The 19,107-nt window shown below is 47.8% G+C and overlaps 2 protein-coding genes across 4 annotated transcripts in view; one reads left to right on the top strand and one right to left on the bottom strand.

The window, feature by feature from the left end:
* Nucleotides 1–16,102, top strand: part of AXDND1 (axonemal dynein light chain domain containing 1) — a 42,530-nt gene extending 26,428 nt beyond the window's left edge. For all 3 annotated transcript variants that reach the window (XM_083743803.1, XM_083743805.1, XM_083743804.1), the window contains 7 exons: nt 1,154–1,250; nt 4,393–4,503; nt 4,612–4,773; nt 6,500–6,637; nt 8,471–8,562; nt 9,325–9,473; nt 15,869–16,102. In XM_083743803.1, coding sequence (XP_083599929.1) covers nt 1,154–1,250; nt 4,393–4,503; nt 4,612–4,773; nt 6,500–6,637; nt 8,471–8,562; nt 9,325–9,473; nt 15,869–15,957 — 838 coding nt within the window. In that variant the 3' untranslated portion in view covers nt 15,958–16,102. The remainder of the gene's footprint in view (nt 1–1,153; nt 1,251–4,392; nt 4,504–4,611; nt 4,774–6,499; nt 6,638–8,470; nt 8,563–9,324; nt 9,474–15,868) is intronic.
* The window catches only part of LOC310846793 (sterol O-acyltransferase 1-like), a 161,066-nt gene that overhangs the window by 119,554 nt on the left and 22,405 nt on the right, over nt 1–19,107 (bottom strand). The window lies entirely within an intron of this gene.

Here is a 19,107-nt window from a genome sequence, read left to right as displayed (position 1 = left end):
AAAGCACATCAAGTGCAAGTAGATAAGTAGGTACCGCTCTGGTGGGAAGGTAAACGGCGTTTCCGTGTGCTGCTCTGGTTTGCCAGAAGTGGCTTAGTCATGCTGGCCACATGACCTGGAAGCTGCACGCCGGCTCCCTCGGGCAATAAAGTGAGATGAGCGCCGCAACCCCAGAGTCGTCTATGACTGGACCTAATGGTCAGGGGTCCCTTTACCTTTACCTATTATTATTATTATTATTATTATTATTATTATTATCATCATCATCATCATCATCATTATTATTATTATTGTGCTGGTGTTGCCTAGGAGATGTTTTGACTCTTGCAGTTGAGATTAACTGGGTATCCTTAGGCAAGCTCAGCCCTCCCTTGCAAGATTAGACACAATAATATTGACCTATCTAGTTGCTGTAAGGATTGCCATAAGTTGATGTATGTGAAGCATTTCATACACTCTGAAAACACTCTATAAATACTAAAATTTATCTGGGTTATTAAGCAAGCCTTCTGGGGACTCTCCCAGAAATCTAGGCAACGAAGCCAAAACCAGGATTGCAGGCAGCAGACAGACACCATTCCATCTCTCTAGATATAGATATAGCAGAGAGGGAAGAAGGTAACGTTGTTCTTGGCATGTCTTCAGGTCTAATTTGCCAGAATAATGCTCATCAGAAAAGCTTGCTTAGAAAATGAAAGATTTTGTGTCCTCGATGAAATGATTATTATCACTATAATTATACTGAGCATATAATGATGTCAATAAGAATGGCACTGGGCACTTCAGACAGAGTACTCCATGCATACATTCTCTCAGTAATCCTGATCAATGCTGTTAGTTAGGAGTAGTGTTATCATTCTCATATTTCAGAAGGCAGAATGGGGACGGAGGCTGAGATAACGGGTTGACATTTTTCAGGGTTTCTTAGAGAATTCACGGAGATAAGATTTGAAACAAGTAATTCCTAGCTTTCAAATAGTAGTCCCCCCCCTTGCCTACAGTTAGTTGCCTCACTTTTCTCATTTGTAAACTTCAAATGCAAATAGTCCTCATGACAGAAGGAACGTGACGAAACTGGCTTTCTCATATTAAAGTGGCATTGCTGTGACGTAACCTATTGCTGTGGGTACAGTGACATCATGTATTTCCTCAGCTGTTGCAAGGAGATGGTAGCGACGATAACACGCCAGAAGATGGTAAATCTTCAACCAGATGCAGAACATGAATTGCAACAGTTAGAGAGGATTAAGGTAAGCGAGACCAAATGTGGTCTCTTGCCATTTGTGCATCACTGTCCAAATCCATCCTGCTGTTTTTGGTTTTGAAGTTGGTCATTGAATAAGTGAGATAGTTCCTCGATTTGGTCACTCTACTTGTTCTAAAGCCTTCACAATATTTCAAATCCTGAGATGTTCTTTGTTGCTGTTCCTGCTGCTGCTATATTGATTATGGTGATGGTGCTGATGTGAATTTATCAGCTGCTGTTCAAAATTAAGTATTTTTTCCATAACACTGCCATATTTATTACCCTGGAATGCCTTCAAGCCTCAGCACAGTGCACAAAGGCTCTCTGGAGCAAGGGAGATGACTTCAGCTTCTGGGCACTTCTCGGTGTTGGGCTTAAGGCTGTCCTTCATTCGCAGTCTCTAGTGAGCTTTCTAGGTCAGATGGGGATGTCTGATGGCAGCCAGTCCAGCGATGAGAAGAGAGTTGCTGTGTGATATGGCTTCAGCCGCCATCATTTTTATTCTCCCAGAATACCCTTGGGCACGACATCAGAACCCCGAGGCATTCTGGGGTGATAAAGATGTCAGTGTCTCTCTCAGCAGCTTCAGCTTCTTTGCTGAGCACTGGACCAAAAAGGAAACATTAAGCAAACAGAAAAGAGAGGATCAGCCGCTTTGACGGGCCTTCTCGAGCTCATGGCCCCACTGTGCCAAGCGCTCCTTCTGGGCCAGGGTCCTTGCACGCATAGTTCTGCGGTCCCCATGTCTGCATGTAAGCAGTGGGAAACATTTTTCACATTCTCTTGTGGGCAGCTTTCCAGGGGCCACATGCCAGGGCTAGATGGGGCCGCAGGCAAAAGCGGGCAAGTGAGATTCTTGGTACATTGTGTACCTCTTGCCTACTTTTAAAGATGGCTTGCTCACAGTTGCCCACGTGCGTACTTTTTAAAGCCCAGCCAGTTTTCAGTTAAGTGGTTTCTCTTACGCATTGTGAAATTTGAACTCTGTTAACACTGCTGATCCGGGCTGTGGTGACCCTTGTTCAGGAAGTTCCAATATCCAGACTGGGCCAGTGCTGTTAAGGGGGTACCTAGTTGGAGAGGAGGAGAAAAAGTCTGCAGTTGAGCCCAGTAGTGTCACAGAAATCATGACGGCGCATGGAAGGTACCCCCAATATTTCATGTTCCTCCCTAGACAGGAGGAAGAAAAGCCTGAAAATTTGTGGTAGTGTCATTTATGGCAGCCATCAGCAAGGGAGGATAGGAGTCTCATGTTTCTGTGAGCCATTTTTGTGAAATAGATTGGAAAAGAGAAGTGTGGGCTCTTTGAAGGCATGCAGTAAGGTCTGGGCCGCTTCAGGCTGAGTGGGAAGGTAGGCTGAGGCTGGGTTGTTTGGAAAGTTTCAAGTTGGGTTGGGACAATCGTGTCTCTCTTTGGCCCATGTCGCTTTTGCGACATCACTAGGGATGTTGGAGGATTCCGATGGAAATGGAAACAGGTGCAAAAATTGTTGCTCTTCACATCTTCTTTCATTTTCAGGACCAGGTTCACTTCGTGTGAATGAAAGCAGCATTGACTGACACCACTGTTTGTTTTTTCCAAAGCTGTGAACATTATGTAGCAACATTACAGAAACTGGATTGCCTTCCTCACGTGCAACCTCCTTTGAACCCAGTGGAATTTGCTTTTGTATAAACAAGCATCAGATTACCCTGTAAATCTCTGTGAGGCAATTGCAACTTCGCTTCCGCAAGGCACCTCCTGTTTCTTAATGAAATAGTTCCCATAACCTGGAGTTTCTCCAAGCCTTTTAATCCCTGCCAGTCATGTCTTCTGCAGTGTGCAAACTTTTTTTGCGCAATATTGTGTGTTTATACAATCTGCTGCTACTACTGCATGCTGGGAATTGAAGTGTGCCCACATTGACATTAGAAGCCTAACAGAGCAGGCCTAATCCTGTCTTATCAGAAGTAAGTCCTATTGAGTTCAATGAGGCTTGCTCTCAGGCAAGGGGCTTCTAGATGGGATTATTTATTTATTTATTGAATTTATATCCTGCCCTTCCTCCCAAAGGAGTTCAGGGCAGCAAATTCATAAGCCCTGTGATATGAGAAATAGCTGGTTCCAAACAAAAAGGAAGTTGGAATGAGTCTTAAGAGCACAGGCTAGACTCCTAACTGTGTCTACTCAGAGGTAAGTCGCATTGAACTCTATTGTGCGAAAGCCAGCTTCATTTGGTGGAAAGGCAGGAAACAAATATAAGAAATAAATAGGTTCTAGTAATCAAATCAGTCTGATAGATGTGCAGTTCATGTCAGAATTCACAAAGACTGAATTCCTGGGTGGGATATTGGGATTTTGGAAGGCTGGGGCTCTCTGGAGGAGATGTTGCATAGTGATAGCGATAGGGGCAGGGCATTGGCCCAATGGGACTTCAGGTTTTAGCGGGCCTTTAATAGTCATCCCTCTTAATCTCCATTTACGACAATAGTACCACTGAGAATGTAAAAAATAGTGTTTTTCATTGGTGGGTGTTACACAGACACAAGCAACCACCGCACATCTGCAATTAGGGCAAGGGTTTTCCTGCCCAAAGGCTGTTACTCCCTAGGCAGCAAATACATGGACCTATCAGTGATAGTACAGGTGTGAATGCACAGTATGCATTTGCAGGGAAGATAATGGCTGGGATTAATGGTGGACCTCTCAAAAATACTTGTACCCCTACAAAGTCCAGCTCCACCTACTGCCCATTTGGGTTGGGAAGCTGAAATGGAGAGCCATATGCTAAGCAAAACATTGTACAACTTAAGAAGTTTGGAAGCGATTCCTATAAGCGTAGTTCAACATAAGCAACTCTGTTTGAGCCCTCTGGCAGAGCACCACAGGGCAATTGTTTTTACAGTGGTACCTCGGGTTAAGAACTTAATTCGTTCTGGAGATCCGTTCTTAAGATGAAACTCTTCTTAACCTGAGGTACCACTTTAGCTAATGGGGCCTCCCGCCCCCGCCGCACGATTTCTGTTCTCATCCTGAAGCAAAGTTCTTAACCCGAGGTACTATTTCTGGGTTAGCGGAGTCTGTAACCTGAAGCGTCTGTAACCTGAGGTACCACTGCATTTCCCTTTTGGTGATTGGTTGCTTCTTTCGCTCTCTCTTTTTCCAGACAGAGTGCTTGGATTGGATTGAAACCTGCAACCTCCTCCTGTCTGGGATGAAGACCTCTCCCACCACTTTAATCAGCCAAGAAGACCTGGTTGGCCTGTTTGGGTTAGAGGTACTGGCAGAAATAACCTTTGGTGTGACTGGTGGTGGTGGCGCAGGGCTCTCTTCTGGCGCAGGGCGATATCTCAGAAGGAGAATTTCACTAGCAGCCTTTTTGCAGGTGCTTCAGCTGAAACGACAGCTGCCTCCTCGTCCGGAGCAGAGAGTGGAGAGCTCCTCCACCACTGAGGTACCTGTGGAGGAAGAGAAAAAAGACAAAGAAGCTGTGGATGTTCTAAAAGATCAGGAGGCAGCAGAACAGAAGCAAGTGTTAGAAGCAGAGGTGAGCATCTACATTAGGAAATGTGCAAAGCTGTCCCTCTTCTTTCAGGGCTTCTTTCTTTTTCGCGGGGGCTCATGGCCGTGTGTTTATTGCTATGTGCTGGAGGTTTTGACATCATGAAAAGGGAAGCCTGCAGTTTACAAACAGAAGAAAAATATATATCTATCCCTCATGACTATGGAGAAGAGATTGGAGACATATGGTGGATGCTACCTGGAAAAGCTCCTTCCAGTAGGCCACACAGAAGTTGTTAATGGTGTCAGGAGTGGCATCACTGCTGGGCCCCTGGGTTGGCAGTGTGGAGGAAGCAGATTGCATGGATGGGGCTGGCAACGTGGCTATTTTTCTTACAACTACGTCCCGCGTGATAAGCTTCCTTTACATATTAGCAGGAGCAATGGGATATCCGTTGGCTGCATCACATTGCTGGATATGTATGAACTGCCCATTTCATGCTTTGCCTTCTCCCCTTCTGTGACTTAAATTCCTTGCTGTTCTGATCACACGTCCAACACCTCGCTCTTTGACCACTTCCTGAAAAATTGCAAAAGCTTTGAAAAATCTGAGGAATTGGAATTTGATACCAGGAAATACTGGTCACTGAACTGAGAATTCCTTGCTACAGATTCTGGATTCTGGTTTCTTCTGGTGCAGAACATAGGCAGGACTGTGGGCAATGCAGCACAAAGGAAAGGCACCCCCTTTCTCCAGCTGTTGGTCATAAAGCGTCTGGTTGAGCATGTTTAAATATGGAAAGTGGATAAGCCAAGAGTGTATACACTTCCGATTCTCCAGCAGCAGAGAATCAGCCCCAGAATTCATGCATGGTCTGTAAAGCAGGGACATAGGAAGGGCGGGCGGAAGGGGTGGGTGACAAAATGGCCCCTGCCTCCCCCCAAGGGCGTGCGCAGTCCATATGGGCGCCGCTTGCGCAGTGTCCATACGGGCTGCCACTCTCATGCGCCATCTGTATGGGTGTCCGTATAGGCTGCTGCGCGTGCACACTCCGTATGGCAGCCTGTACGGTCGCCGTGCAAGCAGCAGCCCGTATGGACGCCGCGTGCAAGTAGCAGCCCGTACAGACTGCGCATGTGCGGCATCCCATACGGTCACCGCACATGCGCAGTCTGTACAGGATGCCGCTTGCATGGCGTCCGTACGGGCTACCACACATGCACACTCCGGGATGCCACTTGTGCAGCAACCCGTACGGTCACTGTGTAAGCGGCAGCCCGTACGGAGTGTGCATGTGCGGCATTCTGTACAGAGTGCGCACGTGTGGGATACCACACATGCGCAGACCGTACGGGATGCCGCACATGCGCACTTCGTATGGTCTGCCCTGCCCCTGGTGCCAGAGAGGGTTCCTCCGCCACAGCTGTGAACCCTGACTCCAGGAGCTCCTGAACCACAACTGACAGCGTAGCCTTATGTAGAATATGAAAATAATTGAAGATTGTGTTGATCAGAGCTTTTTTTCTAGAAAAAATGGTGCCATGAAGTTGTTACAGTTAAGTGCCACACTTTTAACATATCCATTAAAAAGGTGCCGGTACTGCATACTGTTGAGTACCCCCAGGGGGAGAAAGGACTGGAGTTGATCATCATGATCCTTCCATAGACTATCTGAGTCTCTTGTGTGAGAAGTTTCCTTGATGAGGAGGAAACAAACATTGCATTGTGTGGTCCTTCCATTTCCCCTTGCTCCTTCTGTTTGTCCTTGCAGGAACAGCCGCCCGTGCCCAGCACCAGCACTGGTGAGCAGGCCGGGAGTCTTGCGGTCACTTACCCAGTCAGATACATTGGTGATGATTCTAATGTGTATGTCAAAACCATGCAAGTGCAAGAAATCACAGTGTCACGGGTATGTATGTATGTATGTATGTATGTACATGCGTATAAATAGATAGAACTTCTCTGGAGAGGTGTGTCTATTTGTAACAAGGTGTGGCAGGTGCTTTAGAGGACAGGTTCTCAGTATTAGTTATTTATATCCCACCTTGCAGCAGAAGAATCGTTATTTGCATCAGCCACTAGCCATAGCAATAAAATCAAATAAAATGTACTGAAGATAGAGGTAAAAACTTAACTATAGAAAATACATTAGGGGGTTTACATCAATAATCAAATAATAGATCTTATTCTAATTGTCCCCACTAAAAACTCTGCAGTTTTTGCTGTCACCTGATCATCTTGATTTGTTAGAAGAAAGGACACACTAGCAATGGTTGAGCGACGCGGCACAGACAATAATAGAGGGGTAATAGCCTCACTCCTCAAATCTTTATAAAGTTTGCAAGCCAGAAGCACATGGGCCACTGACTCAATACTGCCATCTCCGCATAGACATAACCGTTTTTCCAGTGGATTTTTTTGAAATCGACCCTCGAGTGCAGCCAAAGGCAGTATATTCAATCTTGTGAAAGTGAAAGCGTGTCTGTATTTTGAAATTGTTACATTTTGCAAATCGGGTGCCAAAGTGACTAGGTGGGAAATAATCATACCATGGACAAAAGTTCCTTATTTTGGCCAGATTATTCTGTTGCTCAGTGTCATATAGGCACTGTCTAATTAAATTATTTGCTTTACTGAAGACGAATGTTAATAACTGTTGTGGTGATAAACCAGAAAAGTAGAGCTTTCGGTTGACAATTTTAGTCCAAGTGCTCGCATGACAATCTTGCAATACTAATGGTAGTAGACCAGTATATCCCACCGTTTTTCTCCAAGGAGCTCAAGGTGGCATAGATGGTTCTCCCCCTCCTCATTTAATCCCCATGAAACCCCTATGAGGCAGATTAGGCTGAGAGAGGCAGTGACTGGCCCAAAGGCACCCAGTGAGCTTCATGGCCAAGTGGGGATTTGAACTCTGGACTCCCTGTTGGGATACTGCCAGGGGGACGGAGGCATCAGGCAGACCCCCAGTCGTCTCCGGACGATCACCGGTCTCCCGTGGAACAGCATCAGTCAATTAGCGACACGAGCCTCAGAGACATTCCAAGACCCGTGCACACCCTTTCAGCAAAGCCTCCACAACGGAAGATGCAGACAGGAGAGCATATTTACAGCTTTATTCAACGTAGATCAGAACAAAGGAAAAACATGACTGCTTGCCTCCATGTCCAGGAAAACAGCCGGAACAAAAGCTATATACAAAACGGAAGTTCCCAGCGAGAGCTGGAATGAAACAGGCATGTGATACACAACAATCATGCCTGACCATTTAAGGTGGAACGGAACTATATCCTAACACTCCCAGGTCCTAGTCCAACTCTTTGGCCACTACAACACACTGTTACAGCAGGAAACAGATCTGGGAAGTTCTCCTGCACTGGCCCCATTGAAAAGAACGGCAGTGGTGCATGGACACCGTTATGGGGTTTTTACAGGAGATATTCTCAGGCAATTGTGCCCTATATAAACCTTTTCTTCTCAGAGGCAGAGTAATGGCAACTTCCAACTCTGTCCCTCTGTAAACAAAACAGTGCAATGAGGTAAGTTAGGCCAGAATTATCTTTATCCCCATTCTGAAGATGTCAGGGATGAGTGAGCATCACTTGTCTAAGGCTGCCTAGTGTGCTCATAGCTGAGGCAAGAATAGAGCCAGGGATTTCTGTATGCCAGTTCTGAGACAGAAAGTAGCCTGTTGATTTATTTCCTTTCATTTCCTATAAGTTACTCACTCTTCTTATTCCAGAGGGAGTTGCATGCCAGCCAGTGGACCACAAAGGCCTCAAAAAAGGAATTTGAGTTGCTGGCATCCCTGGAAATTCTGGAAGAGCGACTCGTGTGAGTATAGAACCACAGAGAAAAGATGGATGGATGTGTGCATTCTTGTGCAGACTAGAGACTGCAGGGTATCTTGAACAGGTGGCCTATGTGATTGCAGGTGTCTATTCTGCTGCAACACGTTCCATTTTTAAACAAAAATAGGATGCAGGTGGTGCTGTGGTCTAAACCACTGAGCCTTTTGGGCTTGCCGATCAGAAGGTCGGCGGTTTCAATCCCCGCGACAGGGTGAGCTCCTGTTGTTTGGTCCCAGCTCCTGCCAACCTAGCAGTTCGAAAGCACATCAAAGTGCAAGTAGATAAATAGGTACCGCTCCGGTGGGAAGGTAAACGGCATTTCCATGCACCGCTCTGGTTTCACCAGAAGCGGCTTAGTCATGCTGGCCACATGACCCAGAAAAACTGTCTGCGGACAAATGTCGGCTCCCTCTTCCAGTAAAGCGAGATGAGCACTGCAACCCCAGAGTCGTCCGTGACTGGACTTAACTGTCAGGGGTCCTTTGCCTTTACCTTTAGTGATATGTGAGTTCTCATGTGGTTTTGAAGTGCTAGGAATAGATTCTCCTGTAGGTTTTAGACACTTGAAATGTACTAATCAGGTGTGGATTCTTACATAGGTAATATTGGCTGTTAGGAACATTTTGGGGAATGAAGAAGCAAGAGAAAATGTATTTTTCACAGTAGGAAGCGACCAGCTAAACGAGATTAGTTGGTTTCTTGCCTGGTCAGGGTTATGAGTTCTTTCTGGCACCTGCTCTTTCAGAGAGGCTGAAAAGCGAGCACAGCAAGCTGAGGAAAAATCTGAAGTCCTTCATGAGGACTTGGAAGAAGCCCTGGCAAAAATCCAGAACATGGAGGGTGAGCAACCAAAGCTGAAGGACTCTGAACCAAAAGAAACAAAACTCAAAGCAGGTATGGCTAAAGACTTGAAAGGTGGAATTGCAGGCTCTTAAAAAATGCTCTGGAATGTTAAGGGCAATTTCATGCACCACACGTTTAGGCGTACATTTGGAAACATAAAATGTGAATGTGATAAACTGGTTTGTCACGTGTGTTCAGGGTACAAATGTGTCAGAGAACCAGGATTGGCTGCACTTACATCTCAAGCATACATTTGGGTGGTATCATTGAGTACGCTGCTGCTGCTGCTGCTGCTGCTGCGAAATGGCTCAAAATAGACAAAACAGGCATAGGGAAGTCACGTGTTGCAGCTCTTGCTGAGCTGTGCCATTTCAGACTACATGTATTATATTTCCACGCTGCCTACTACATAAAGGAAAAAAATGTACAGGAAGTGTGCTTTTGGAGGAGAGCGGAGAACATTCCCAGATACAGGTTGTGCTAAATACGTTGTGCTAGCGCAATGGGATTCCTCCTGCCCTTGACATCCCCAAATCTGCTCTGGAAGGTTGGGGGGAACTAGAAGGCAGGCTCTGTCAGAATGCTTGGCTTAGCACTACTATGAATACAACCCACCATCTTCCCCCTTCTCCACCCGTAGTCAGAAATGGAATGTTACTGCAAAAGTTGTACCAGATGCCTTTCTGTTCCTTTGTTTCTGCTCTTAGTAAGTAAATATGTGTAGCCACTTCCCCATCATTACTACTCCCTGAAGGTTACAAGAATCAAAATGATAGCCTGTACCTAAGGCAGGCTGGGGAGAGAGATGGTTTGCTGTTTGAAGGTCTTTTCATTCCCGCCCCCTCAATAACAGCAGGCTGTTTATTTCTCCATTTGAAAATGGTAACGTGAGAATTAGCTGACTTGCCCAGTCCACCTCCTGAGTCTGATAGGAGAATCGGTTCCACACGGGCAACAAACAGAGGCCTAGTTCACACCTGTGTATCAGTTGCTTGATTTATCTGTTCTTGATTAGTGTTTGATGACTGGCAGCTGTCACCTGGTCTGCCCAGGAGGGTGAGGTAGTAGACTGGACTGTGCCACTACAAACTGCAGCCAGGAAAATCACCTTTTTGGTTGGTCTTTATTATAAAGTGTATCCTGTAAGTAGAATGTTAGCACAGCAGGGAATGGACTAATCTAGAACTTTTCTCCCTGGTGTGTTACGTTTCCACTTTCAGAAGCCTATTCCGAACTTAAAAGTAGGAAGCATAATGCTGGTGGTCAACAAAAGAGGTTTAAAGACTGTCTCAAAGCAAATCTTTAAAAATGTAGTATAAACACTAACAATTGGGAAACACTTGCCTGTGAGCGCTCCAGCTGGAGAACAGCCTTTACCAAAGGTTTCATGTGCTTTGAAGACACTCGAACTCAGGACGCAAGGGAGAAACGTGCTAAGAGGAAGGCACGCTTGGCAAATCCACACCATGATCAACTCCCGCCCGGAAACCTATGTCCCCACTGTGGAAGGACGTGTGGATCCAGAATTGGCCTCCACGGTCATTTACGGACTCACTGTTGAGACCGTGTTCATGGAAGACAATCTTACTCAGCTACGAGTGATCGCCAAAGAAGAAGACGACCATTCTTCCATCTGCATTGCTGAAGTGGCACAACCCATTTTGCATCCTCAATCTGCTACATGTGTAGCTCTGGCCTGAATAGGTGATGTTTCTGTTGAAAAGCATTGTGTTGTGGGGTGAAAGGAAAGTTCTTCATTGCTTAATAATGTCATAATTCACATGTCATAATTCACTTGATGCTGCAATCATGAAGTAATGAAGATGCATGTTATGAACCAACCCAGGGAGCTGAAGAAGCAAACTGCATTGCACTGGCTCAGAATGTGAGCAGGGATGTCCCTAGTTGAACTCTTACCTAACCCAATTGGCGGTCTGAACAAGCTTTTATCAGCCTAAACTGCTCACCTGCAGCGTGATACTGGCTGTATCAGGATTGTTGATTTACTTTGTGTACATGTCAGAGATCAATGTGTCTTAGATCATTGAAATAAGTGGGGTGGAGCACATAATGCTGTGTTGGAATATTCCCATTATGGATGAGGTTCCCACTGAGAACAGGTATACTTATAATAATAATAAATAATAATAATAATTTTTTATTTATACCCCGCCCTCCCCAGCCAAGGCCAGGCTCAGAGCGGCTTACAAGCAATAATAAAAACAAGATGAATGATTACAAACTTAAAAACAAAAATAAAACACAACAATTAAAATAATGGAACATTAAAATATTAAAATGTAGCCTCATAGCAGGAGGAGAAGGAAAAGAAGGGGAAAAAAGAGAGAGGGGGGGGGGGGAGGGAGGGAATCAAACTGGCTCCAAGCCAAAGGCCAGGCGGAACAACTCTGTCTTACAGGCCCTGCGGAAAGAAATCAGATCCTGCAGGGCCCTAGTCTCATGAGGCAGAGTGTTCCACCAGGCCGGAGCCAGAGTTGAAAAGGCCCTGGCTCTGGTCGAAGCCAATCTAACTTCCTTAGGGCCCGGGACCACTAGGGTGTTGTTATTTATGGACCTTGAGGCTCTCCGTGGGGCATACCAGGAGAGGCGGTCCCGGAGGTACGAGGGTCCTAGGCCGTGAAGGGCTTTAAAGGTCAAACGCAGCACCTTAAATCTGACCCTGTACTCCACCGGGAGCCAGTGCAGCTTGAAAAGCACTGGGTGAATATGCTCCCATGGCAGAGACCCCGTGAGGAGCCTCACTGCAGCATTCTGTACCCGCTGGAGTTTCTGGGACAGCTTCAAGGGCAGCCCCGCGTAGAGCGAATTACAGTAGTCAAGCCTGGAGATGACCGTCGCATGGATCACTGTGGCCAAGTCAGGGCGGGAAAGGTAAGGGACCAACTGCTTGATGCGGCGAAGGTGGAAAAATGTCGCCTTGGCTGTTGCTGTAACCTGCGCCTCCATGGAAAGGGAGGCGTCAAGGATTACACCCAAACTCTTAACGGAAGGCAATGGCACTAATTGGGCCCCCGCAAGAGAAGGGAGTTGGTCCCTCATCCCCATGCCATCCTGACCTAGCCATAGGACCTCTGTCTTCGAAGGATTTAGTTTCAATCGGCTCCCACGAAATCATCCAGCCACGGCTTCCAAGCATCTGGTCAATGTGTTTGGGGCCGAGTCGGTGTGGCCGTCCATCAGCAGATAGAGCTGAGTGTCATCAGCATATTGGTGACAGCCCAGCCCAAAGCTCCGGATAATCTGGGCAAGGGGGCGCATAAAGATGTTAAAAAGCATCGGGGAGAGAATTGCGCCCTGCGGCACTCCACACACCAAGGAGTGGCGCGACGACATTTCCCTCCCTAGTGCCACCCTCTGTCCCCGACCAGAGATAAAAGAGCACAACCAGTTACGGGCTATGCCCTGTATCCCCACGTCTGCGAGACGGTGGTCCAGAAGATCATGATCGACCATGTCAAAGGCTGCTGACAAATCTAAAAGGATCAGCAGTCCTGACCCGCCTCGATCCAGTTGTCTACGGAGATCGTCTGTTAAGGCAACCAGAGCCGTCTCCGTCCCAAAACCAGGACGGAAACCGGACTGAAATGGATCTAATGCCGATGTTTCCTCCAGAAACCTACCAAGCTGCTCAGCAACCGCTCTCTCAATTACCTTACCCAGGTATGGGAGATTTGAAACTGGGCGGTAATTGGATAGGTCTAAGGGATCTAATGAAGTTTTTTTTAAGAGTGGACACACCACTGCCTCCTTCAGTTCCCCTGGGAATGTCCCCGTGTCAAGGGACAAATTGATAATTTCAACCAGAGGGGTCTGCGCAACATCTGGACACTCCCTAATCAGCCAAGACGGGCACGGATCAAGGAGGCAGGTGGTGGGCCCACTAACTTGGAGGAATCTATCCACATCAGTAGGGAGTATCCGATCGAAATGGTCCAACACTGGACCTGAAGTCATTCGAGGGGCCTCCAGTTCAGTCACTGTATCTAAATTGGCAGGGAGGTCACGGCGGAGCAATAGGACTTTATCTGCAAAAAAACTCGCGAATGCCTCACAGCTGTGGGTCGAATTTGTGCTTAAATTTGATTGTCCTCTTAAGGACGTTATTGACCTAATTATTCTAAAAAGTTGTGCCGGGCGAGAGCTAGCGGATGCAATGGAAGCTGCAAAGTAAGATTTCTTAGCAGCTTTCATAGCCATCTCATAGGCTTTCATAAGCGTCCTATAAGATGTTCTTGAGGCTCCGTCACGAGTCCGTCGCCATACTCGCTCTAGCCGTCTGAGATCCCGCTTCATTTTCTGGAGCTCCTCAGTAAACCAAGGGGCCCGGTTTCGACGGGGTCGCAGAGGGCGCTTAGGTGCGATCTCATCAATGGCTGCCAAGAGCTGGTTATTCCAGTCCTCAACAAGGTCATCTAATGAGTCGCCAGGAGGAGCAGGGTTCCGCAAGGCTTGTCGGAATCTATCAGGATCCATCAGTTTTCGCGGACGAGCCCAAATAGGTTCGCCACCCGAGCTAGGGAGGAGCGGGAAGTCAATCTTGGCTTTCAGAGTGTAGTGATCAGACCATGGCACTTCCACAGCAGGGAGCATGATCACATCTATGCCAGCCCCAAAGATCAGATCCAGCGTGTGGCCTGCTTGATGGGTAGGGCCCAAAACAACCTGGGAGAGCCCTAGTGTTGCCATGGAAGTCACTAGGTCCAGAGCCTGTGAGGAGGGAGCGGCATCGGCATGGACATTGAAGTCTCCCAAAACCAATAGGTTTGGGAACTCCAAGGCCCAGCCTGCCACCACCTCCAGCAGGTCTGACAGGGTGGCTGCAGGTGTGCTGGGTGGTCGGTACACCAGCCAGACAGCCAAGCTCTCCTTGGTGCCCCACACGAGACCAACACATTCAATGCCGGAGATCGCCGGTGATGGCAGAGCTCTGAAAGAGCAATCCTCCCGGAATAACAATGCTACTCCTCCCCCCCGACTCACAGTCCGCGATTGATGGAGGATAGAGAAACCTGGGGGTGTTATCTCATGTAGGGAGACTACTTCGCCTTCCCGTACCCAGGTCTCCGTCACGCAAGCCAGGTCAATCCCCTGTGAGACAAAAAAGTCACGCATGGTGGCGGTTTTGTTGCCTATGGACCTGGCATTGCACAGCACCAATGTCGGAGGTGTGTAATCCTTGCTCTTCCTACCCTCATGCCTTGGGATGGGGCGTAGATTGGAAGGGGTACGAGGATCACTGCATCTCGAAACCCTTCGCCGATAGAGATATCTAGCCCCACCGCCATTCCTCCCTAGCCCTTCAATTGTGGAAATCCCAGATCCCATACTAGCCTCCCCAATAGATGGGTAACATCCCCTCAATAACAAGTCATCCTTGGGCCAGGACTTATGGGTCAAAATGGTATGGGAAAGAGGTGGAGGTCTGATAGGGTAAGTATCCCTAGAAGATAAAACCCAACCAACTGCACCCCAAGTGGGGGGGACAGTCCCATGGTGTTTCATTAACTGTCAATCCCCCTTTCCCTCCTGGGTTAATTGGAGGATTATTGGTTCTATCTGTGGCTGTGGAAGTATTAATGAGGTATGTGTTATAAAATGTGGACCACTGGCCAACAAAGAGCCAGATTCAAATTCGGAAGATCTGTCAATCCTGTCTCGCCAGGAGTACAGTAGAGAAGGCTGATCATTCTGATAAGTTTTTGGAACATTAGGCAAAGGTCCAGATGTAGATTTGGTGCTGGATATCTCCAGATTGTCAGCAACATAGAGTTCTTTATGTGTTGTTGCCATGGAAATGTTGGAGGCGCCAAATTCCTCATCTAATTTGGTGTCATTTGAAAAGGGAACAGGGAGTTGCACTGATGTCTTTCGATGGGATAAAGAGCTGTTGGACGTCTTTAAATATTGTGCTCTAGGCTCTACTGTCCTTATATTTTGGGTAGAAATCTCAGTCTTTATACTCATTAGCCTCTTCTTCAGGTCTTGTAATTCTAGGCTTACAGAGTTCTTTTCTTCCTTCGGGCAATTAGTATTTCTAGTGTTGAGCTTGGTTTCCTTTATCCGCATTAGCTTTGACTCTATGCAAGGGACCAATTGCCTCCTTGTTTCGTCCTTAAATACCCTCACTGGGCGGAGAGAATGGAACCACCATAGGGTATCCTTTATCTCCATGAGTCGATATGGGAGGGTTGATGACCTAAAGGTGAAGTGTGAACATGACAAACATGGGTTTGTGGATGCATATGCTGTTCGTAACCATTCTTTGGGCAGCTGGGTTTGGTCTTGATTCCCTCAAGGCTATGCTTGGACTGAAACCTGGACTTATCGCAAAGTATGAGGTTTCTCTGAGCTACTAGTTCTCATATTGTCTAGTTGTTGATAATGTCAGTGTTTAAGTGCTTCTTGCTGTGTATCTGTCGTTACAGAAGTTGTCGTTAAGGAACAAACTGAATCACCTTCACAGCCCAGCACTCCTAAGCCACGAACGAAGAAATTCCCCAAGCCCAAACGCTGAAGAGGAGGGTGATCTCCAGAAGGCCTTTGGCTCCTGCTTGTAGCTGGCACTGGACACAGATGGAGGGTTGTGCATTAGTGGCTACTTGGAATTCTCCCAGCTCTGTTAAACTATTGGTTCAGTACATGGAAAGGAGTTAACTCAACCAAGTGGGATTGATTCCCAGTTTCTGTTATTTATATAGAACATATTCAAGGTCTAGGTTGGAGTTGCCCTGATATTTCACTGTATTTACCTGTGGAATTTAAGAATAACTCAATAGGAAATATTTGGGGGTTTTGTTTGAACTCCCCCCCCCCCCCAAAGAACACTTGATCCGTCTTAGGAGTTTTTCACCAGTAGATGCATTGGGAGTATCTTGGACCAGAGGCTTTCCTTGTCCGGTAATTACTTGGCATGGGACGCGGGTGGCGCTGTGGGTTAAACCACAGAGCTTAGGACTTGCTGATCAGAAGGTTGGTGGTTCAAATCCCCGTGACAGGGTGAGCTCCTGTTGCTCGTTGCTCCTGCCAACCTAGCAGTTTGAAAGCACATCAAAGTGCAAGTAGATAAATAGGTACCACTCCGGCAGGAAGGTAAACAGTGTTTCCGTGTGCTGCTTTGGTTCACCAGAAGTGGCTTAGTCATGCTGGCCACATGACCCGGAAGCTGTACACCGGCTCCCTCGGCCAGTAAAGCGAGATGAGCGCCGCAACCCCAGAGTCGGTCACGACTGGACCTAATGGTCAGGGGTCCCTTTACCTTTAATTACTTGGCATGATTCCCGTCCCTCAAGTTCTCTAGTAGTTCTCTTTGTTTACGTAAGGTAGGAGACTCTTAGAAGCAGCCCTTCCAAATGTCTCCCAAGCATAGCACAAGGTGAATGAACAAGCCCAGCCTTCCAAAGAGCAGGGAGGGATAGTTCCCTAATCTCATGCAGGTATTGGAGTTGACAGAAGCAGTGAGAGACTTCCACTGTTCCTGGCTACTCATAAAGCCTGAAGTAAACAGAGAGAAGACTCTTCTAGCTGTGGAATCTTCTGCAAAGGGCAGGCTGTTCACTCAAATCACGCCATGCTTTGGAGACACTTAGAACTAGCCAGATGGAATCTAACTGCTTCTGAGACGCTCTTACCTTGTCACAAGATGCGATCCTGATTGATTACTTCACCCAGATCCTGTACCTGTGCTGGAGGACTCAGGGAAGGGGAAGGCCCTACAGTTCTTCCTTAAACTTAGGTTCCCGGCTGTTGTTGGACTACAACTCCCATCAGCTAGCAGGACCAACCGTCAGGGATGATGGGACTTGTAGTCCCTATTATGAAGCAAGAGACCCCTTCACAACTTCCAAGTTCTCTGTGAGAGGGAGGGTCACGGCTGCTGTCCTTTTTCACAAGTCATCAGGAAGAGATTGGTGGGTGCTAATGGCACTTGTGAAAGCTTGATCCTTTGTGAATGGAAGGTGACTTACCAAATATTTTAGACTGATCTGGTATCAGTACTTTTTCTGACCCAACACTGCGTCCGTTCTACAGCCTTTTCTGAAGAAATGTGTCTTCATAGAAGACATATTTTGCCCCTTTGTCTTCTGCGTCATTGCCACCCCATTCTTCCTTCAGGGGGAAATATGAGCTAGCATGGTATTTTGAACAGGAAAGCAGAGTAAGCCAAAGTTTGGTTGCGTACACCTGTTCATGGCCTTGTAAAATCATGGCCAAAAGACGCCATCTAGCAGAAATGAGCAGAAATGCAGCTTGATTTATTTAAGTACGTTCCACTTTCCTTTCTGCAGAGAACATAGGAAGCGGCTTTGTATAATTGGTTCATCTGACCGGTCCCAGATCTAGATCGGTGCAGGCAGTTTCCCGACACAGGGCATTGAGCTGAATGGTTGCAAAATAGCAATGTTACTAATACCTGTATTTATTTGGTTGCCTACTCACAGTTAAGCCCTGGTCAGGCAGGCGATTGAGTTGCCACAACTGTGACATAGTGCACTTGAGAGCATGTGCAGAATAGAAGGCGAGGGAGGGGAGAGAAATACTGGAGGAGGCACTAAATTTTGTTTTTGCTCAGGACATCATACCAAATTCTGCCCCTGATCTGACACAGCATTCTCTATTTTCAGTAGCAACAGCTCTCTAGAATTACAGGCAGAAGTGTCTTCTGTTCCCTGTTCCCCAAGATCCTTTTAATTGGAAATGCATGAAATGGCTGCACCACTGAGCTATAGGTCTCCATGTGCTGCTCAGTTGGAGACTTCATTTAAAATGAGATTAATATACCGTATTTTTCGCCCCATAGGACGCACCGGCCCATAGGACGCACCTAGTTTTTTGGGAGGGAAATAAAGGGAAAAAAATTATTTCCCCCCCCAGGTGCCCTGCGCTAATCCCGAAGCTTGGGGCGAGCGGAGCTGGCAAGGTCTCCGCTAGCCCTGGGAGAGCCGCGCGGCTCTCCCAGGGCTAGCGGAGCGCTGCGCTAATCCCAAAGCTTGGGGTGCGTGGAGCTCAGCGCGCCCCAAGCTTCTGGGTGCTGGCAAGGTCTCCGCTAGCCCTGGGAGAGCCACGCGGCTCTCCCAAGGCTAGCAGAGCGCTGCACTAATCCCGAAGCTTGGGGCGAGCGGAGCTCAGCGCGCCCCAAGCTTCTGGGTGCCGGCAAGGTCTCCGCTAGCCCTGGAAGAGCTGCGCGGCTCTCCCAAGGCTAGCAGAGCGCTGCGCTAATCCCGAAGCTTGGGGCGAGCGGAGCTCAGCGCGCCCCAAGCTTCTGGGTGCTGGCAAGTTCTCCGCTAGCCCTGGGAGAGCCACGCGGCTCTCCCAAGGCTAGCAGAGCGCTGCACTAATCCCGAAGCTTGGGGCGAGCGGAGCTCAGCGCGCCCCAAGCTTCTGGGTGCCGGCAAGGTCTCCGCTAGCCCTGGAAGAGCTGCGCGGCTCTCCCAAGGCTAGCAGAGCGCTGCGCTAATCCCGAAGCTTGGGGCGAGCGGAGCTCAGCGCGCCCCAAGCTTCTGGGTGCTGGCAAGTTCTCCGCTAGCCCTGGGAGAGCCACGCTAGCTCTCCCACGGCTAGCGGAGCGCTGTGCTAATCCCAAAGCTTGGGGCGCACGGAGCTCAGTGCGCCCCAAGCTTCTGGGTGCCGGCAAGGTCTCCGCTAGCCGTGGGAGAGCTGCGCGGCT

The sequence above is a fragment of the Podarcis gaigeae genome (assembly GCF_964106915.1).
Source record: "Podarcis gaigeae genome assembly, chromosome: 6".
Taxonomy (NCBI): Eukaryota; Metazoa; Chordata; class Lepidosauria; order Squamata; family Lacertidae; genus Podarcis; species Podarcis gaigeae.
Note: the sequence above shows the minus strand (reverse complement) of the source record. Positions and strands in the feature narration are given on the sequence as shown.